Below are 19,802 nucleotides of genomic sequence, written 5' to 3'. Positions count from 1 at the left end.
CAGTGCCTTGGTGTTGTCTGCCTCTAGACTAACGTGCTGTGGAGCAGGCAGTAGCAGAGCATAAGAGAGGCAGGCAGGAGTGCAGATCAACTGCTGGGCCCTCCTATACTTTATTTATTTATTTAATATATTTGTGACCTGCCCAATAACAAGCATTGTCTGAGTGGGTTACAAACAGTTAAAATAATAAAATAGAATACAAATATTTAAAAGAAAAGATAAAATACAAACAGCAAACAGCACAGGAATAGATAAATATAAAGATACATCAGAACAGCCATAAAAATCTAAAAAGTGCCCCTGCTCCTTCTAGATATGCCACAATCCTCCTGTGCCAGCTGACACTAGGTTGGCCACTGATGGGCTATAAAAACTTTGTTATAAATGAATGTAGAATTTCCTAGGAATTCAGATTCTGCATAGTAGAATGCACAAGGAGATGTGTCTTGTATCCATAAGTGTGGTTGTGGCCTGGTTATAGCTACAGTGGAGCCTGTTTCTTAATAGATGAGCAAGTGCAACAAATATGTGGTATTGATTATTAATTGTCCTGACCTATAATGAAGGTCCAGTCCATTACATTTTCTAGATCACTACATCACTCACTAAACTGACACCTCTCCTGTGGCAGAGTTAAAAGGGGTTACTAATATTGTCAAATTGGTTGAAACACCTGAAGATTCATTCATGTAGCGTGTAGTATCTGGCCTCTATATTAACATTTTGAGCTGTCCTTGGCTATTGTAAGACGCAGGGCATCTCTGCCTCAGCAGCTCCTTTCAGCTTGTTCTATGCACTGCTTTACCCTAATTACATTGAAGCTGTTCGCTGTTCAGTCCCAATTACAGTGAAGGCATTTAATTTCCTCTTTGATTTCCTTTCACCAACAGATTGCAACTTGTGACGCTTTTTTTTGGTAGTTTGTTTTACCAACACTGAAACCTGAATATCTGTTGATTATGTTCCCAAGGCCTGGCTTGTTGCAATAAAGGCTGGGGATAGAAGATGCAATCTCTAGAGAACAAGAATTAGAAAATTATTACTGCTGTTAGAATTCATGTTTTGTCTTATAGACTTGAGGAACAGCTAGAACCTTCCTTGAATGATTAATAGGCTGAGGGGAAATCAATGTACTTAGTCCTGAATGGATCTATATTCACTAATGCAGAGTGGGGGTGGGCAATGGAGAAGATCCTGTATCTTACCATTTATGGCAATTGAAGTATTGAAGCCAACCAGTTCACCCAGAATTCTTTGCCTTGTTTTTCAGGCCATCAGTGCAATTTTTCTTTTGCTGCTTCTAGCTCTGCAGTATAGTTAAAATTCATTTGGGTAGATTCTCAACCCTTGCTCATGTACAGTAGCAACTTTCATGAAAGAAATGTTATTGATTTCAGATAAATATATTGAGCCAGAAAAGGCTATAAAAAGAGATTCAAGGAGCCAGTTTTTGGTCAAATACATAGCTCCATCATTCCTTATCTGCAATATAAATATCATCAATCTGGAGGGGAGAATGCCAAGGCTCATATAGCCAACTTGGCAATAGTCACAACAGGGAGGTAGCAGTAGACCTGGGGAATCCCAGAGGCATGCAAAAGTAGAAAACATCTGGAGAGAACCTCCCCCACAAAAAGAGGTTTAAAAAGCCCTCCCACCACAAAAAAACCAAACCAAACCAGGGAGAAACAGTCTGGGCATCCATGCCTCACTCTGCTGTGAAGCAGCTATTCTTGGTTTTTGCAGGGGAAGGAGGAATGCATTCCATTTTCTTAAAGTGTCAGGTATTGGAGCAAGATCCTGCTACCTCTTTCCCCAGAGGGAACGGCTTCTTCCCTGCAACAGGACTTGGAAAAGGAGAAGATATGGGGTCTAACAGCTTCCACTCAATCCTTGCAGCTCTCATTGTAGGCAGAGAAAGCCTTCACCCTGTTGCCCAATGTCAGAGTGCCTTTGCAAGAGAGAGAAAGATTCCCTCCCTTGCAAAACAGTGGGAGCCTGGCTGCCTGATCTGACAGCTCCCCCCTCCCTTCACAGCTGGAGAGGAGCATAGCCAGCCTGACCATGAGTCTGCCTGCCACCAACCAGGGCAAAAAAGCCAGCTGTGTGCCAGCCCAGCCAGATGCCAGCTGTGGAGCACCTGGTTGCCAGCTGGCTGGCAGCCACCCTTTTACCACTCATTCACTCTCCCACCCACCTGTTCACTCAGTCAGGGCAGTCTCCTGCCTCTGAAGGGGGTGCTTTGAAGGCTACCTTCCCCCAGACACAGATACACACAACAGATTGTTGCAGGGCCCCACTTGTTGGCTCTATTTCTGATGTTCAGACATGAGTTCCATTGCTGTAGAAGCCACAATGGCACCTTAGAAGAAAAACTAAGAGGGGGAACTGCAAAAATAGCCCAGTGAGGACTGAGTATACTTAGTAGCCATGGACTGATGACTGACAGCAGGACAGGGATGGGATACACACAGTAAATTGAGTGGGAGGGGGGTTGGAATAGAGTAACATGAAAGATGACATGGCTGGCTGACTGGAACAGTGAATGGGAGCACTCAACACTGCAACCTTTTTTTGGCCTACTTCTTAGAATATAAAGAAAGCTGATGTCATTGTTTTTCAACCCAGTGTTTTCTTTGTTCTTAATAGCCATAACAAACAATAGATGGCACTGTGGTGGCTACAGAGCCACCAGTATTTAACAAATTCCATCTGTTATTTTTTTTAACTACTTCGTACCAAGGAAAGTAGTGCACAGTTGTTTCACTGTTCTTGGCTCCCAGGGCAACAAACGGTGTATAAGATGCCGTATTAAGATTCTCATGCTGAACAGGCCCCATTGCTAATGCCTGCAGTTCCGGGACCTGGTCCCAGTGGTGGTGCAAAAGGTTCCCCACCATGCCAGAGATGATCTCATGAGGTGCTATCTTGGTATTGTCCTTGGTGAAGCTACCAAAGTAAAATTAAATACCAATTAATAGCACAGTCAAAACCAGGCTATTAAATTAGTGAAGGAAATAATGAATGGTGCAAATGCCATTCCTGTGCTTACATTGGTATACAGATAATGCTATTGTGATGCAATGCAGAAAGCTATCACTTTAGTCTCTAAGGCAGAACATATTGCATTAAGGTAACCAGTTTATATTTATTGACAGAGGGGGCAGGGTGGTTTCACCTGTGTTCTCATGTAATTATTTTTCCATTTAAAAACAACAACAACAAGAACAAAACCCATTTTGCAGCCTGTACAATAATATATTAATCCCAGCATGCCTTCATTGTACCTTTCTTTGAAATGTTGTCTGCTGTCAAATTGTCGAAACAGAAATGGCCAATATGAAATTTCCAGAAGAAATTAATTAATTAATTAATTAATAATTCTGGTATTAATTAAGACAGCTTAAATAAATAAAACATACAAACACTGCAGCAAGGTGACAAACAAGCTAATATTGTGATTTATGTATAGCGAAATAGAAGTTTAAGTAACATATAGAGAGGCCAAACGATATTTTCTAAAGGTGCAAATTAACCTACATAGAGGGGGAAATGCATCAGTTATACCTTAATAAGCAATCAGCTTGTAACTAAGCATGAATCTTCACAGAGCATAATATTCAGGGATTATGTGACTCATTTAATACATCTGAGCCCCACACTGCAGACAGAGGGAATACAGGCAGTCCATGTGAGAGAAAGAGCCATGTCAGCTACAGAGCTCTGTACCATATCACAGTTTCTACAGGGATATTTTCCTATGCTTCTCTTTTTTAATCTAAAATGTATTTTAATACATGCAGCAAACATATATAACAAATGATAGTGACATACAGCGTACACTTTACATAAGAACTGAGATATTGGAGTCTGCTGAATTCTGGAGGGTATGGTTTTCAATATTGCATCTTCTTACCAAAGACCTGTGGAGGTTACAACTACATCAGAAAAACAAAGTGAAACAAAAATGGGTTAAAGATAAGGGTATAAATACATGCTGCTCACAGTATGCTACAGTCTGTTTAATCTCTCTGTGTGGACAACAGGGCAGGCCAGTGACAAAAGTGCTTGGGGATGATCATGATGAAGCATATCAGAATCTACGTTAGGACTGATGCAGGACTGCTAAGCAGGGCCAGTGTCAAGCGTAGGCATATTGGGCACCTGCTCAGGGCCACATCCCAGCAGGGGCCCATTGGCAAGAGCCCCCTGAACGTGCTTCTCTTCTTCACAATTACAACCTGCTTCTTGCTCTGGAGAGCCTCGTGTGGCACAGAGTGGTAGGCGGCAGTATTGCAACTGAAACTCTCTGGGTCAGTAATGACCCGGTGCTTGCACAGGAGGAACCTTTCCTTTTTTTTCTTGCTCTGGGCCAGACAACAGTGGTGGTGAGAAGGAGGAGCAACAGACACTACTGCGTACTTGCTCGCTGGCTCTCTCTCTGCCTGTCAAGCAAGCTGGTGGTAGCAATGAGGAGAAAGAGGATAAGGAGTCATAGCAGTTGATGACAATGGCAATGAAAGGTAGACTCATGTTGAGGGTGTCTCGAGAACCAGGGGCGTGTTTCTATGCTATCAGCTTCACTTTTTTTGCAACTTTGTTGTGATGTTTCCCCAATCGCATCTTCTCCTTTTCCTGTTTCCACAGCCCTTAAAGACCCAATTTATCATCACTGTAGCCTGGGGCTCTGTGCTATTTCCACTGAGCTCTAATCGAATTATTTTCTTGATGGCTGGGTGTAGTCTGGGTGGAGTCTGGGTTGAGTCTGATTACCTCATCAGTGTTCCTGCCTCCTCAGCCATGTTTCCAGGACAACAGAAGGAGAAGCTAATGGAGGAGTATCAGAATTTAAAAAATGAATCAGCTTTGCTGTGAAGAGAGGCTCCCCCCCTCTCTCCCCCTTCACCTTTCCCCTGAAAGTCCAGATGCACCTGCACAATGGGAGTTACTTCTGAGTAGACACAATATGCTTGTGCTGGGAAAGGTGCGGGGAGAACACAAAGAGGGAAACCAGCCCCCATTTTAACCTGCAGGACCTCATTGACCACAATGAGAGTTACTTCTGACAAGACAGGAATGGGTTTGTTGGGGGGGGGGGTGAGCAGTAAACACAAAGACAGAAACCAGCCCCCATTATACAGGATATCTATAACGGAACTGTGAAGTACTTTCTTCCTAGGCAATTATTCACAGCCTTGAGATCCTGCTTGGTTGCTTAATCCCACTTAAGGAATTGGCCTTTAAAGTGTGCCATTTCAATTGAGGGGGAATCTCTGCAAGTTCTGATGTGGGCATTCAAAGGCAAACCTCATTCAGCACAATGGGAGTTACTTCTGAGGAGACAGTAATGGGTTTGTTGTGGAAAAAGACCAAAACCAGCCCCCATTTTAATGCACAGGATCTCTATATGGAAGCTGTGAAGGAGTTATGTCCTAAGGCAATGGACCGGAGCCTCAAGATCGCACTTAATCGCATTTAAGGAATTGAGGACTTTGATATGTGCTGTGTCTGTTGAGGGGATTCTCTTTTATTTCCGTGGTCATTGAGAGGGCAAGCCTCATTCAGCACAATGGGAGAAAAAAAAAAACCCTGACTGGGGTCATGGGCTGTGTTCTAGTGCTTATTTTCAGTGATATTTTAAAAGTTGGTTCCTCAGCATCCTGCTCCAAAACAGCAATGAAACTTACAGAAAACAGGGAGGGAAAGGGTTGGGTCACTGAGGTCAGAGCGACATACCCACAAAGGCTGGGCTACACGCCCCATGGGCAGAGCTAAGACAGCAAACCCAGTGCAGTTGTGGAAACAGGTCAATAATGGAGCCAAAGTAAGCTGGAAAAGTCGGACTATAACCAGTCTCAGAAGAAGCTGTTTTTCCACTTTAAAATGCAGGGCTGGTGCTGAATGGCCACGACGTTATGGAAACACAGAGTTCGCGCAGCCAGGTTGGGGTAAATCACTGGTGGAAACACAGCCCTGGAGCCAGCACTGCTGCTGAGACTGAACGTTTGCAGAAAAGTTATAGTTAGTGTGCACATCTGGCACAAATGAAGTGCACCCCAGTGCACTGATGGTCCAAATTCTCTTGAGATTAAAGTTTATTGAACTGAAACTGTTGGCAGCAGAACACATTACATTTCTACTGTGCCTGATTTTTATAGGACAATTATCTAGGGTTATTTTCAGGCAGTAGTTGTAGTGCCATGGTCTCAAACAATATTTCCTAATTTTTGACTTCTGGCATCTTGCCTGTGTAAGGGATTTATCAGTTCCTTTCCTTGAGTGAGCTCAATTTTTAGAAGGGCATTCAAGACAAGACTGAAGCAATATCATTCTCACATCAGTCAAGAAGAGTTCATTGTGTTGAATTATAAAATGGGCACATCATCATACATATGTGATCAACTTTCAATTATTCGCAGCATTTGCTCCAGGCTAGTGGGATTTGAGCTGAATCAAAAGACTTTACACCAAATGCGAGCCTTAACAATTCAAAGATGAAGACATACTATAACAGGAGAACATGAGGAGAGTTATGTGCCAGCAGCACTAAGAAGTATACAGCAAGGGTTGAAAGAGGTTTTGGGTAGAGACACTAGAGGATTTTGTTCACTCTGAGTTTTAAGGCAAACTGATCTGATTCTCATTTCATGGACTAATACACAGATTGGGCTGCAGTTATTCTTCCTTTTTTGTACGTCTCTGAATTTTGCAAGACAGTTTTTGGTTCAGAAAAAGTTCCAAAATACATATAAATATGCATATGTTAGGTTAAAATGCATATTTTGGGAAATGTAACAAAAATATGCTTTGGGATGTAAATTTTATACAAAAATGCATATTTTGCTTAAAATAAGTTGCAAAATAATGTGATTTTCATGCAGGTTTTTTTTTAATTGCAGATATGGGAACAAGACAAACTTATGGGTAACATGTGGAACCAGCACAGCTCAGAAAGAGACTGATCTCTGTCTGTCCCAAATCTAGTGATGGACAGGTTGCTTCACCTCTTTCTGATCTATATGATAAGGAGGTTCTTAGGCCTGGCATGCCATATGTGATAATGGAATGGTGAAGTGGAATCTTAAATATTATTTCCAGATCAGTACGTCTGAAGGAAAAAGCAAATAATCAAGTTAGGGGTTTCTTTCTCTTCAAAGGGTACTAAATTTCTTACTTTCATTATCCAATCTTTCCAAAGGGTCTCTTTGGGCACCCTGGAACTGATCGTTACTTATAAGCAATATGTCTAAGTAACACCAATAACTAGGGGAACCTGTTTCCTTTAGCCCCATTTCAGTATCCGCAGCTAAAATGGGTCTGAAAAGGCCTGCCAACACCCAGTGCCACTCTCAACAACAGCTTCCTCTCCCCAACCTCTTTGTGCTGTTTAAATCAGATTGGATGGTGTGGAGAAGTCTCCAGTAAGGATGCTCTCATAAGAAGGCTTGAACAGTGCCATATATATTCAGTGTATCTAGGGTGATCAGGCATTGTGGGAAGTATACTCCTTTTGATATCAAACCATCCTGGATGCCCCCTAGGCTTTTCCTGACATGGGTGGGTTTCTCTCTTGTGCTGCCTTCTTCCTGTAAGAAGTGTAAATTGTGGATGGCAGAAAGGGTCCAATCTATTGCAAATCAGATGCAGGGAGTTCTACCTATCACCGGTAATAGATTATGGTGATTACTGATGGACAGACCTCCGAACATCTGCTTCAGCATGTGTCCTTAAAAATGGATTATGCTTAAACAAGCTAATACATAACATATCTTAGATCAGGAATGCTAATCAGAGGTCATGTCTGTATGGCACCTCTCCACATTTGCATTTCAGGTCTGTAGTGCACAACCAGAATTGCAGGAATGGTCCCTAGAAAATCAAGGCATTTCTTCTCCAGAATTCCTCTCTTCCAAAACAAGAATCCTGACTTTCTAAAGTCCCCTGACATGTGGATGGTGGGACATACAAGCTACAATCCATATCTCACCCCCAGAATTTGCAATGTTCGCATGTGGACACTGAGTGTAAAACCATAATTTTGTACTGTGGATGAAATTATACACTCTATACATTAGTAGAGTGTTGGCCCAGGAGAAGGGAGACCCAGATTCAATCCCCTTGAAGCTAACTAGCTGACCTCAGGCCTGTCACTAGTTCCCAGGGTAAGAATAAAATTGGAAGGGGGTGACCATATGTGCCACCCTATGCTCCTTAGATGCAATGAAAACATAAATAAACATAGCAAACTGCTGGCAGACATCTGTTTAATAATGCACTTTTCATACTAACTCTTTATTCCAAAGTGAGATGGCAAAATTCCAAAATATAAGAACTTATTTATTTACTTTGATTTGTACCCCACTTTCTACCAAAAATGGCACTGAAGATGACTTATAGGCATAATTAAAATTGAGTAAAACAATAAAATACATTAAAATACAATAAAAACATAACAATTACAGAATAAGAAAAATAAAAAGAGCACCCAACCCAACAGGCCCACTTACAGGCCAAAGGCCTTCTTGAATAAAGCAGTCTTTGCCGGCCAGCAGAAGGAGAGCAAAGAGGGAACGAACCTAGTCTTTCTTGGGAAGGAGTTCCACAGATTAGGAGTGGCCACCGCAAAGGCTCTCTTTTGGGTAGCCACCAAACACACCTCTGAAGGCGGTGGTCTCAACAGAAGAGTCTCTCCTAGCAGAGGTGACACCATGATCACAAAGGTGATTTTCCCAGGGTGAGGCTCATCCATTGCACTCCGGGTGTACTGACCCCTGCAATTTCCCCAAATGCAGGAAACTCAACTGCATAATTTGTGGTAGGGCCTTTCCAGAAGATCTTAAGAACCAGGCAGGCTCATATGGGAGAAGGTGGTCTTTCAGGAAGCCTGGTCCCAAGCCATATAGGTCATAACCAGCACTTTGATTCTGCCCACAAACAGACTGGTAGCCAGTGACACTGCTGTAACAAGAGGGTCATGCGCTCCCTAGAGCCGGTCCCAGTCAACATTCTGGCCACAACATTCTTGACCAGCTGAAGTTTCTGAACAGTTTTTGAAGGCAGCCTCACACAGAGTGCATTGCAGTAGTCCAAACAGGATATAACTAAGTCATGTCTGACCATGGCCAGATCATACATCTCCAGGATTGGGCCCAGTTGGTGCACTAGCCTCAGCTGTGCAAACACACTCCTGGCCATCACCAAGGCCTTGGCATCTAGGTTCAGGGACAAGTTTAAGAGTACACCCAAACTGCGACCCTGAGTTTTCAGAGGGAATGTAACCCCATCCAGCACAGGTTGAATTCCTATTCCCTGATCTGCCTTTCGACTGAGCAGGACCACCTCTGTCTTGCCTGGATTAAGCTTCTATTTGTTTGCCCTCATCCAGTCCATCAAAGACATCAGGCAACGATTTAGAACCAGAATAGCTTCCTTGGATTTAGATGGAAAGAAGAGATAGAGGTGGGTGTCATCAGCATACTGGTGGCATTGAACCCCAACAATCTGTCCCAGAAGTTTCATGTATATGTTAAATAGCATGGGGGATAAGATGGAACCCTGAGGACAACAGCCATGGCGTTGAACAGGAATCCTACAGCACCACCTCATGAGATCATTCCTCAAGAAAAACTGGAGCCACCATATAACAGTGCCTCCCAGACCCACCTCAGACAGACACCTCAGAAGGATACTATGGTTAATGACATTGAAAGCCACCAAAAGGTCCAGCAGAACCAACAGGGACACACTCTCCCTGTCCAGTTCCCAGCATAGTTAATCCAGCAAGGTGACCAAAGCAGTCTTTGTCCCATAACCATGCCTGGATCTAAATAATCCATTTCATCCAGAAATCCCTGGAGGTGAGAAGCCACCACATGCTCCAGCACCTTGGCATTGGAGATTTGGCCTTTGGGCTGCCAGTTGATAATCTGAATATTGAATGATATTATTCAGATATTACTCTGAATGATATTTGAATATTAGAGACCAGCTGGAAATTATCTAATACAGTGGGGTTCAAGAGGTTTTTTTTTAAAAAAAACCCACAAAGGTCTTACTACCACTTCCTTTAGGCAAGTTAAAGCTAAGGCCAAGATTGTAGCCAACATTAAATCATAACATTGGGGATATCCAGTTATTTACTGAAATGAAGAAATCCATGTCAGTACTTCTGTGTCACCAAAAGAAATAAGAAGCTAGTTTACTGATTAAACCTGAATGTCCTGTTAAATTTGAGAGGCTATGATTTTTATTCCAGAGGTTAGCATACTAACATACCACCTTCAGTAGGCAACAACTGAGAGGTAAAGTATCAATGGATCATTCATCTGCATGCAGCAGAGTGAAAACTTGCCAGTAAAGAATCACAACAGCGCCGTAGAAAGCCCACAGCAGTTCTTGCACAGTTTCCTAAATGAACAATTCCGTAACTACAGATGATTCCAGGGGACCCAAATCTGTGATGTCTGTTTCTGTGGAAGAATGGGAGGAGACTAATGGTAAAGGAGATGGTGGGAAGGAAGGGAACTAATTCCTGCAAATTCCTCTGAATAGGATTGTTCAGATTTAAAGGTCTGTGCAGTGCTTTAACAGTTCTCTGGTTTTATAGCATACTTAACAAAGTGTTATTACATGTTGTAGATGGAAAATATCTATATGACTTTGGGCTTACTGCTACTTGTTAATGCTTTAAAATTTGGACATGTGACAAGAATGTGTGTGACCCATTTTTTTAAGTCTGGACTGAGCTCATATTTTAAAAGTCTGAGTATAAAATAAACATTTCTGCCCTTCCTTCCAGCAGGCAGCACAGAGATCTGCACTCCGAGTTTTATCTGACAGGTACATTTTGTCATTTTTATGAAGTATAAATTGCTTTATGAAATGCTGAGCCCTATTTATTGTGGCATATAACTCATAATCGGATTTTGTCCCCAAAGTATCTCTGAACTGGGATGTTGAACATTTTGCATGCTTGGATTTGTCATGCATACGTGGAATTTATTACTGCCAAAAAAAAAAAAAATCACAGTCTTGCTGTATTTCATATGGAGTATGCAAAATCCCTTGTTGTGGCATGAAATGAGAGATATGAAACTGTATGACCGGTGCAGTAAATTCTGAGCTTTAGCATTTGTTTGAGATATATCTAGGCTCATTCCTTAGCAATAAGTACGCTGTTTATTTCAAGATGTTCTCCTTTTGACTTTTCCGATTTTATTTTATTTTTACTGGGGAATTTCTCCAGATCCTCACCCCCACCCCATAAAACAATGCATACCAAATTGTATGAGGCGTATTCCCTCCCCCCCACTTGCTGTTCTTTGTACTTGCTCAGACAGCAGTGCTTATGTTAAAGAATTACTCTGTTTTTGCTCACTCTTTACTCAGGCAAAACCTCTACTGAAATCCATTAGGTGTTCAGTCATTTTCCTTAGTAAGGCATACAGGAATGAAGCTGTAAGCAGCTAGGTAGCTTTACCTTAAATAACTTCTGATGAAAGTGAAATTGGTAGCTTTCTAACACGGTCTTGATTTTACTTCATTTTTAGGGAACAGGAATGTTGGAAGGTACATTTTATAGCACCTCTTTTAGAAAAACACACACACAAACACGCACAACAAGAAACAGCCTACTAGATTTATATTTATCCACAAATGAGATACTGTGTCATGCAGGCTGACACAAAGCAAATTTCCCCATGCCTCCTTGGCAGGCATCTCAACCCTTCTGGCCCAGACTCCCCCGCCTCCCTGAGAATAAGCAGTAATTGACTTTGTAAGGCAGCTCAGTCAAATGCTTCTCCAGAGCAGAGTCTGCTGCCACTTAGGATGAATTATACGTTGTGCATGGGTGAATAACATTTATTTATGGTCTGAGGCTGAGACGATCAAAACTATCCCACCTCTGCTGACAAGCCCTGTTCTGTTTAGACTCTTTTTTGGTGGTAGTGGTGGTGTGGTGGGGAACATAGGGAAAAATAACTTGTCTTTGCAAAATATATCAAAAGACTGAGTTGTGTTAGCTGATCTTGTGCAGGGGGGAGGATACTGGGAGACAAAGGTACACAGGCATTTGTGATAGATAGATAGATAGATAGATAGATAGATAGATAGATAGATAGATAGATAGATAGAGTCTAGAACAGGAAGGAAAGCCACAACCATACCTCATCCCTGAATACGTAGAAGCCCCCTGTGGTCACTCAAGTCCCATTTGTTTTCTGCTAGCTTAAAGTATGGCTACACAAAATTAGCTCAGTCACCACCATCTAGAGAAGCCAAACGTCTACATAAAACTGCTAGGCAGCAATCTCAGGAGATTTGGGACATGGTATCATCTCTACACTGATGATGACTGGCTCTGTTTTTCTTTGTCTGATGCAGGTATGTGGTGGCTAGGATTTGATTTCTTGAACATGAGCTTGAAGGCACTTCTTGTGGGCTGGATGGGGGTAAATAAAGTTAAATATCCAGATAAAACAAGAATGTTGATGGAGCTGGCCCAATTGATCTGGGAGAAAGTTGAGTGCCTATTCTGATCTGAATGGGATCAAACACCCTCTAAACTAGGATCAGCTACACTGATTTTGGGTGTACTACTCTTTTCCTAGATGTTCAGGTAGCATTTGTGACTTTGATTTGTTTGCTAACTGCACTCTTCCTAGTTGAGACATGGTGACTTGGCCACTATCGTATATCCAAGTAACTGCCCACTTGGACTACTGTAATGCACCTTTAAAGAGACTTTGGAAACTTCACCTGGTCCAGAATGTAGTAGCCTGATTAGGGAGCACGTTACACCAGTTCTGAAGTGGATCTACTGGCAGTTTCCTTTTTGTGTTTTTATTTTATTAATAAGAATATGAAAGAAAGGATTAATCCAATCAAGTTTATGCCCCAATTCAAAGTGCTGGTTTTAACCTTTAAAGCCCAGCCTGAACACTCTAGGTTCAGGATAACTTAGGAATTGCTTTCTCTCAAATGTTACCTCCTGTGAGATCAAGTCATCAGATAAGGCTCCATTCCAACTACCCCAGCCTTTAGAGATAAGGATAAGTACAAGAAGTAGCGTGTTTTGTTTTTTTCTCCCAGTGCTGGCTTTTAGGGAAATGGCTGTTTTCCTCCTATGATAGATTTCAGTAGCTTGGGTAGGAAGTGAAAATGGTCCTGATCTTTAAGTTTGATAGCATTGACAAGTACTTCATATTATTTAAAACAGAGATCTTCATCATTTGGGTCATGGCCTAGAATTAGATGGATGGATGAGGTGGATGAGTGCACACATCCACATATGGGTGGATGGATGAATAAGAGTGTGCATGGCTTGGCTCCCTTTTTTTTTTTTTTTAGTGATTTGCAATGTGTAAGTATCGAGTTCTCTGCAAAGGATTCTCTTAATTTTGCAATCTGGCTTGGTTTACGTTCTTGAGCATTCTCTTTTGATAACATGTTTCCTATGTTGCATGTATATGTAAGTTATAAATTTGTAGGCTGGGCTCACATGTTTGAGTTATGCACTTATTCCTTGCTTTGTGTTTGTGACACAGTTGGAGCCTGAACTGTGTTAGGTTATTCTCTTTGGCCTGCTTGGTCTCATGTATTAATGGCAGGAAACTTGTAAGCATGTGAAATAACTGTATACCTAGATGAACCGTACATTTTCTGTGGGCCCTGATGCTTTACTACACAGGCTATAGGTTTTAGGTCCCCATGTTGGATCTAGGATTCGATGTGGATTCCAGCTCTTGACATTATGAAGACCACTGATTTAAAATATGTGCAATAAGAGAAACTCCACATTACCATGAAAGAAGCATCAAGTGCCCACTGTTGTTACATATAAAAGGGAAAGGGGAAACATTTTAAGACCTGGACCACTTGTTTACAGTGAAGGGCTGGATGGGATATAAGTTGAAATTTAATTCACACAAAACAGAAATACCGGTTGGAGAGGGGGGGAGCATCTGATTCGAGTTTAGGGGTATAGCCTGTATTGGATGTAGTTGCACTCCTCTTGAGAGATCAAGTTTGTAGCTTTGGCTTGTAGCTTGACCCAGAGCTTCTGTCAGCTAGAACCTTACCTGATGAAATTGTACCTCAGGTCATTCATGGCCTTGCTACCTCCAGACTGGATTTCTGTTACATGCTCTATGTAGAGCTGTCCTTGACAAGCATTCACAAACTTTAGTTAGTGCAAAATGCTGCTACCAAGGTGTCATAAGAACATAAGAAGACCCCCCTGATCAGACTCCCTTTACAACCAGCTGTCTGTGGGAGACCTACAAGTAGGACATGAGTGCAACAGTACCCTCTGGCTTGTATTCCCCAGCAACTGGTATATAGGCACACTTCTTCTGATACTGGAGGTAATATATAGTCATCATGACTAGTAGCCATTGATAGCCGTATCCATTCATTTGTCATCCTCGTTTTTAAAGCCATCCAAATTGGTAGCCATCATTACTGCTGAGTGAAGAAGTACTAGTGTTATGAAAGAGGTAGAAAAACGTCCCCCTATGCACTTTCCCCATATCATGCATAATTTTGTACACCTCTATCACATCATCCCTTACTTGCTTTTTTTCTAAGCTAAACAGTCCCAGGCATTGTAACTTTTGCTCATAGGGGAGTAAAGTGTCAACTAGAGGGATGTGTTTAGACCATATTATGCCCATTTTGTTTGATCTGCACCAGTTGCCTGGGTCAATTCAAGATGTTGGTTTTAACTTTTAAAGCCTAAATGGATTGGGACTTTTAAAGCCCTAAATGGATTGGGATCTGGGTACCTTATGGGTCATCTTCTTCCATACGTGCTTTCCTATATGTTCCATACATCACCTGAGTGGACAAATCTGTCAATGTAAGTTTCTTCGGGTTTTTTTTTTTTTTTGCTGACTACAGAAAAATTATATGTTCCATTCATTTTGTAGTATTTCTTCATTCATTTTGTAGCATTTCCACAGTAGTTTGCAAACATTTTTAAAGTCTGTACAAAAATGTATACATTTTGTGCACATTTCTCCTAATATATGCATTTTAAATGCAATTTTGCCTATATGCAATTTTGCAAGCAATTCTTCCATATACAGTGGCCTAAAAGTAGGTATACAGTATAGTTTATTTGCATTTTATTACATTGTTTATTATGTTTACATTTGTTTAACACTGTTTAATCACATAAGTGCTCAAAATGTATTCCATCAACGTTGCAACATTCCTCGAACCTGTCCAGAACACTGTGACACACAGTATGCCACAAATTCCAGTCCGCGTCAATGTCCAGAAATGCTTCCAAGATGAACTCTTTTAATTCGTCCACTGTCCGGGGATTCCTCTCAAAAACTGTGTTCTTTACTACACCCCCCAAAGAGAAGTCAATTGGTGTTAAGTTGGGTGAACGTGGCGGCCATTCAATGCTGTGGGAAGGTGTTGTCAAGATAGTCCCTTACTGCAAAAGCATAATGAGGAGGTGCTCCATCTTGTTGGAAGAGCAGTTCGGCGAAGTTAGCCCTGGTTCTGAGTTGTGTCACTACCACATCGCGTAACATGTTTAGGTAATTGTTACTATCCACAGTTGTATCGAAGAAAACCGGTCCTACAACACCTTCGCTGGACAGTGCACCCCACACTGTGATGCCTGGCTGGTTCAGTTGAGATGTGATGGTCAAATGAGGATTTTCATCTGCCCAATACACACAGTTATGCCTGTTCACGTGGCCTGACAACTTGAAAGAAGCCTCATCTGACTAGATGATCTTATCAAGAAGGTCTGGTTCATTACAGATTTGGTTACACATCATCTCACAGAATCGCAACTGACGGTCTGGGTCATCCTCCAGAAGACCATGTAACAGTTTTGGACGGTACGGCTTCAAGGACGTTCTAGACATGGATAGCTGCTTAGACGCACATCGTGTGGACTTCTTCGGACTGTTCACAAATGTCAGAGTGACTCTCATCTCATTTTCCTCTGTCATAGATGTAGGGATGTCAGAGAATTCCGCCCCTGAAATCTGTGGCGGAACGGCCTGCCACCCCCACACCCCCACGCGGATCCCCCCCGGGATGAGACTTACCTGGGGCAGATCTTCCGGGCGGCGGCGGCTCCGGCAGCCGGTCTTCCGGCCAGCTGCCGCCGCCGCCATTTCCAGGCTTGTGGGGGGAAAAAAAGACGTGATAGGCTACGTAAAGATTTACATAGCCTATCATGGCTAGGTTTTAAAAAAAAGAAAAAAAGACGTGATAGGCTACGTAAATCTTTACGTAGCCTATCATGGTTGGGGGTGGGTTTAAAAAAAAATGCATACGCAAATGGCGGCTATGGCCGCTGCCATTTGCGTTCCTTCTTTTTACCGTCTTAATCTACGTAAATATTTACGTAAACTATGACAGCGAAAATCAAGGGGAACGCAAATAGCGTAGCGGGCGCTATTTACGTCCCCTTTTGATTCCCTGTTTTAGCCTATGTAAATATTTACGTAGGCTAAAATGGTGAATGAAAAAGGTACGCAAATAGCGCCTGCTATGCTATTTGCGTTCCCCTTGATTTTTTCCGTCATAGGCTACATAAATATTTACATAGATTAAGACGGCCGCCATTTGCGTATGTGGTTTTTTTTGTTTTTTGTTTTACCCAGAGCCCTCCGCGGCTGGAAATCCGGCTGCGGACGGCTTTGACCTGGCCGAGCCGGGCCTGACCGGCTGCTCCACGGAGCTGCCGCGGAGCACAGCCAGCCGTTCGAGGATTCTGGGGAGAGGAACGGAGCGCCTCTGACCCCAGCCAGGATTCCGGGGGGAGGGACGGAACGCTTCCCCCCCCACCATCAACATAATCCGCGAAAGGTAAGTCACTTTCGTACATCCCTACATAGATGTCCTAGGACGTCCAGATTTCGGTGCATTAGCCACTGCACCTGTTGGTTCAAATTTATCTCTAAGATGATAAATTGTCAAACGTGTTGGTGGAGGAGTGTCAGATGCTTCTTGCCACGCTGTGCGCACCCGCTCAGCATTTTCAGTCTTCCAGTACTGCTTTAGAATCCACTTTCTTTGTTCTTGACTCAAGTTCACTGCCATCATTCACAATATCAGTAAAAAAAATAACTAAACAACTGTATACCTACTTCAGGGCCTCACTCTCTACACTTCACTGATTTAACTGTCACTCCCTGTCACTCCCTGTTCCCAACTGTCATTCTGACTCCACCCACACATCTTCTACTCACACATTCTCTCCCCCTCCCATCAACATTCTAAACAACTGTATACCTACTTTTGGGCCACCTGGTATAATGCATATTGGTATGTTATTTTCACTAAAACAAATAAATTTGTGTGCACACTTTCACCTAATAATTGTTGTACACATTGTTGATTGGATAACTACATAGAAAATACTTTGCTGGCTGGGGAATGCTGGGAGTTGTAGGCCTTTTTTCTGTCTAAACATGCATAGGATTGCACCCTAAAATTTTAACTAATTAAATGTTAGAAATTAACAACTAGTATTAAGATTTTGGCGTGGCTGGAATTCAAGGATTATTTTTCACTACTAATTCAACAAATATTGGCAAAGCTATAAAAGTAACTAAAATGGAGTCTCCATAAAGAATTCAAATGACTAGGCCAAGTAGAATCCTCAGCTGTGGAACAACTGGGATTTGCCATTTGGATGGAGGAAGTAGGTCTTCTCTTTTGTACACAGCAATTTCTCAGCACCATTTTTTTTACTAGCCACACCACAAAATGCCCAGACTGCTAGAAATAACAGATAAGAGAATCTTATCTTACTTTCAGATAAGAGAATGATCATAGTGCCCTTTCATGCATATAACACATGATGGGGCCCCACACTATTAAAGGGATAGTGGGGATGTGCCACTAGTTCAACCCCAATGATGTACAGCTTTGGGACAAGCTCTAATACCCACGCATTGGGTATGAACATCTGCAGGGGGAAAGCCTAAGTGTGTAGACCCCCAGGAGCATGATCTATGCACATAGTCTTTCACCCTGCAGATGCCCATGCCTAGTGATGAATATCATGGTTGGGACAAGCAGCATAGCCCCACTGTCCCTTTAAGTGCATCAGGCCCCTTCAATGTATAATGTGTAAAGGGGGCTAGCATTTCTGAAGAATGTTCATAATCCCAGTGTTTTTAATTGTTTACTATTGAGGGCTCTTATTATTGTACAGGCATTAGAATGAAAGCTTCATTATTAATACAGTCCCATCTTTTGCCTGTTTATTTTCACTGGTCTTCAGGGAAACCCAAGAAGGCAGTCCAGAATTAATGTGAGTGAACCACAGGAGGCTGTTGGCCTCCAGGAATGACCTCTCTGTATTTTAGCAAGATGACAGACATAGCTTCTCATGGTGTGTAAAATATGCAAAGTACTATGGGAAGGAAGAGGTTGTATGTGTGTAGAATATAAATTGCCTCAGCATATGATTAACCTCACTGGCTATGTAGTAAATAGAAGATAACTGTGATCAAAAATGAATTTGTGCAATTTATCAAGCTGAGCAACTGTACGTTTTGCAGTGAGGCAGGAAGTCAGTTCCAAAATCTAGGGCAAATAGAGCAATAGGAAATTGCAGGGACTAAGAAGTTAATCATACCTTTCGACTGCTTTCATCATTTTTGAAAGACAGAGTCAGTAGAGTCCTAGCAGGAATGCTTCACAACAACTGATCAGAAAATAATTCTTTCAGCAAGTCTTTAAATATCATTTGCAATAACTCAATAGACTATTTTTGATTTAATGGGACTGTCATTTGATAAGTGTGGGGTTTTTTTTAAGTCTGAAATATAAATGAATAGCCCAAAAATATTTACAGGAAAAACAAACATTAAGCATATAGAATCTAGAAGCCCTAAATGATTGTGATTAAATAAATTGTGCATATAACAGTTGTGGAAATATCAGTTTAGACGTGGGAAACCACTGTGTGTCTATAACCCTTTGAAACCTTCTGCAGTAATCTATCTTATAAATCATTTTAGATGAAATTAGTTTTTAAAGAAAGTATTTAATACCCTAATACTATACATTTAAGTGTATGTGCATAACTGTGATGTCAGGGCAATATCATATTCTATAGTATATTGTGGTGATTGTTGGTAGTCTCGTTCCAAGCCTTTAACCCAGCACAGCACATCTTGGGATCAAGCTGTAAAAGTGTTGTTAAATGGTTACTGTGAATGCCTGATGCATGCATGAGAAACCATCTGGTCTGTTAATGAAGAAAAATATTTCTGTTTTATTGTTTGTTTTTGACACTTGAATATTGCCTTGCCTTGGGGTGGTGAGAAAGCTATAAGACACACATTATTTTCAACTTTTGTAGTGGCTCCAAGTATCTGTACTCCATCTGTTGATGAGGGCAGTTCTTCCATTAGACAGCTTCTTGTGGTGATGGTTTCTCCAAACAGCAAAGAAGGAAGAGAAGTTATGTATTACAAATGACATATTCTACTATTACCACTCAGTTATGACCTAGCAATTTGGCACTTATGTCCCTGCAGAAATTGGTATCATAAGCAGACTGTGTTGTCACCACTGTTATGTGAATTCTGATAGAACTTTAACAGAGTTCCTCAAGTGATTGCATCATTTCGTCCTCCCACATCCATGTTTCCGGCATCACATCATCTGGATTTGAATCCGTGGATAGTTTCATTGCTCTTTAGATCTGAGAAAATTTGGAACCGTTCCATGATTAAAATTAATGTGTGAAGAGCAGATCCTACAGATATAACACTGCATCAATTAGGAGTGGCACTAGTAAAATTAGATTT

At 41.7% G+C, this 19,802-nt stretch overlaps 1 protein-coding gene and 1 pseudogene across 2 annotated transcripts in view; both read left to right on the top strand.

Annotated features, from left to right (window-relative positions):
- Positions 1-19,802, top strand: part of AFF3 (ALF transcription elongation factor 3) — a 354,490-nt gene that overhangs the window by 249,057 nt on the left and 85,631 nt on the right. Inside the window, exon 9 of one of the 2 annotated variants that reach the window (XM_084844410.1) lies at positions 10,799-10,839. In XM_084844410.1, the coding sequence (XP_084700536.1) occupies positions 10,799-10,839 (41 nt within the window). The remainder of the gene's footprint in view (positions 1-10,798; positions 10,840-19,802) is intronic. The other variant, XM_084844411.1, reaches the window with a different exon arrangement.
- LOC146350172 (U1 spliceosomal RNA) lies at positions 8,684-8,837 on the top strand (annotated as a pseudogene).

The sequence above is a fragment of the Heloderma suspectum genome, chromosome 3 (assembly GCF_057233095.1).
Source record: "Heloderma suspectum isolate Gila_16-S chromosome 3, 16-S_ref, whole genome shotgun sequence".
Lineage (NCBI taxonomy): Eukaryota > Metazoa > Chordata > Lepidosauria > Squamata > Helodermatidae > Heloderma > Heloderma suspectum.
This window is presented reverse-complemented; position numbering and strand designations above follow the sequence as displayed.